The sequence below is a fragment of the Chaetura pelagica genome, unplaced genomic scaffold (assembly GCF_000747805.2).
Source record: "Chaetura pelagica isolate M959 unplaced genomic scaffold, ChaPel_1.0 scaffold680, whole genome shotgun sequence".
Taxonomy (NCBI): Eukaryota; Metazoa; Chordata; class Aves; order Apodiformes; family Apodidae; genus Chaetura; species Chaetura pelagica.
Window position 1 is genome coordinate 66,075 of NW_009951748.1, and position 1,969 is coordinate 68,043.

Here is a 1,969-nt window from a genome sequence, read left to right on the forward strand (position 1 = left end):
TCACATCCAGCCCTGCTACCCCCCTTGTGTGGCTGCTGCCTGGGGCCAGCACGAGTGTTGGTCTCCATCTCCCACAGCAGCTCTGCCAGCAGCTGCTCCAAGCCCCACCTGAGGATGAGCTTTCTGCTGGAAACCACCATGGCAAGATTCCCTGCCCGCCCAGACTGAGACAGGAGAAATCACTCCTCTGTCACCTCCATTTCAGCTGTGAGCTGCTCATCTCTCCTGTCTCCTCACACCTCCCTCTGCTCCAAGCTGCAGAGCCTTCCCTGAGGAAGGAGCCTCTCCCCTCCCCTCCCTCCTCTCCAGCATTTCCAGCTCGGTGCTGCTGCCACAAAAAGGTTGCACGTGCAGAAGCCCAGAGACCACAGATGGACACAGCAGAGTAACAATTTTCCCCCTTCTGTCCTTCCATGCTTTCTATTGTGGTTTGTTTTTTTTTATCATCCCACTGCACTGACCAACTGCTTTGAAGCTGAGTCTGTGCCTGTTCCCTGCCCCCCTGCTCCCAGCAGCACAGAGATGCTGCCAGTGCCAGTCCAGCCTCTTCCCACTGGGCTTCTTTGCTCAGCACCATTAGGTTCTGGTGATTTGTTGCTGTTTGTTTTCTCTGTTTGTCCTACTGCCATTTCTATTGACATTTCCATCAGAGACACTTCCTCTGCTCCAGCTCCCAGAAGGAAAACATCCAGGAAGCAGCAACACAAAGTTCAGCCACATTTTCTGCTCTGGCTCTCAGTGCCTCTCACGCTGTGCTGATCTGTTTCCCCCACACCCTCTCTGTTTGAGAAGGTTTGTATCAAGGGCTGCTCCTAGAAAGTTGCTCCTGGTGATTTTCCCTCAGTTCTTACGTTGTGCTTATAAGAGCTGGCAGCCCTCCCTGCATCCTCGAGTCCCCCGTGCTGTGGAAGGACGTGCCTCACCCCCTGCTCCACCAGCCCTGCTCAGTCTGTCACCTCCACTCTTGGGTTTCCCTGAAGTGTTTTACAACTGCTGGAACAGCTGCCAAGTTCACAGTATTGCATCTGTGCCACTTCAGAAGCCTCTTAGATGCTGGCTGATCCTTTACATTTAAATTATTGTCTTTTTTAAAGGTTAAGCCATACAACTCCAGGCTCTTCCCCACTGGTCAGCAGGTTGAACTTGGGAGCAGCACGGTCACCATCATCACACAGATCTGCAGGTCCCCACTCTGCTGCAAGTCCTGCCCTTCTACCTCCATTTTTAGGGCCCTGTTTCACCTTTGTCCCCCCTGGCATCTGATCTGGATCCTCGGGCAGCCTCTGTTCCTGCTGCTTCAACTAATTCACCCCCCTTATTTAACACCACACACACAGCACTGCTGCCCCACCAGCTCCATCCCCCTGACCTGCTCCTCCTCCTTCCACCCAATCTCCAACAAACTCCTTCTATCCCAAGCAGAATAAAAAAGCCCAGCATGTCCCTTCCCCCACCCCTGCTGGCCACCCCAAGGACCGACCTGTTGCTGAAAACCTTGCTGCAGTTGTAAACCTGAATGGACAGCGTCTCCCCCATGATGAGCTTCCCGTAGTGGGGCCAGCGAAAGAGCTGCAGACAGAGCTGGGGAGGTGACAATTCACTCCCACCCACCCACCCCGTGCCTGGGGGCCCGTGGGTCTCCTCTGCAAGGTGACCAACCAACGAGGAGGACAAAAAGCTGCTTTGGTGGGGAGTGACTTTCCTGCTGGCCAAGGCAGACACGGGAGGGTGGGGAGGGGAACCAAACCCCCCGGCAGCCCGGAGCTGCATCATCACCCCGGGAGAACGGGAGGCCGGAGTTGCCGGGGGAGGCGTGGGAAGGTACAGAGAAGAGATCGCCCAGGGCAGGAGCCATCGGGCTCCTCAGGCACCTCGCAGAGCTGCTCCCTGGGGCTGCAGGTCCCTTGACACCCAAACCGGGCGGCCGTACCTGCTGGCACAGGACCAGGGGACCCATCCCCATCCCCAT

The 1,969-nt window shown here is 56.3% G+C and overlaps 1 protein-coding gene across 1 annotated transcript in view; it reads right to left on the minus strand.

Moving 5' to 3' along the window:
• The window catches only part of LOC104386648 (fer-1-like protein 4), a 43,800-nt gene extending 41,831 nt beyond the window's left edge, over positions 1-1,969 (minus strand). Inside the window, exons 1-2 of the mRNA XM_009995316.1 lie at positions 1,931-1,969; positions 1,477-1,569 (exon numbers count right to left, since the gene is read on the minus strand). Of these exons, the coding sequence (XP_009993618.1) occupies positions 1,477-1,569; positions 1,931-1,969 (132 nt within the window). The remainder of the gene's footprint in view (positions 1-1,476; positions 1,570-1,930) is intronic.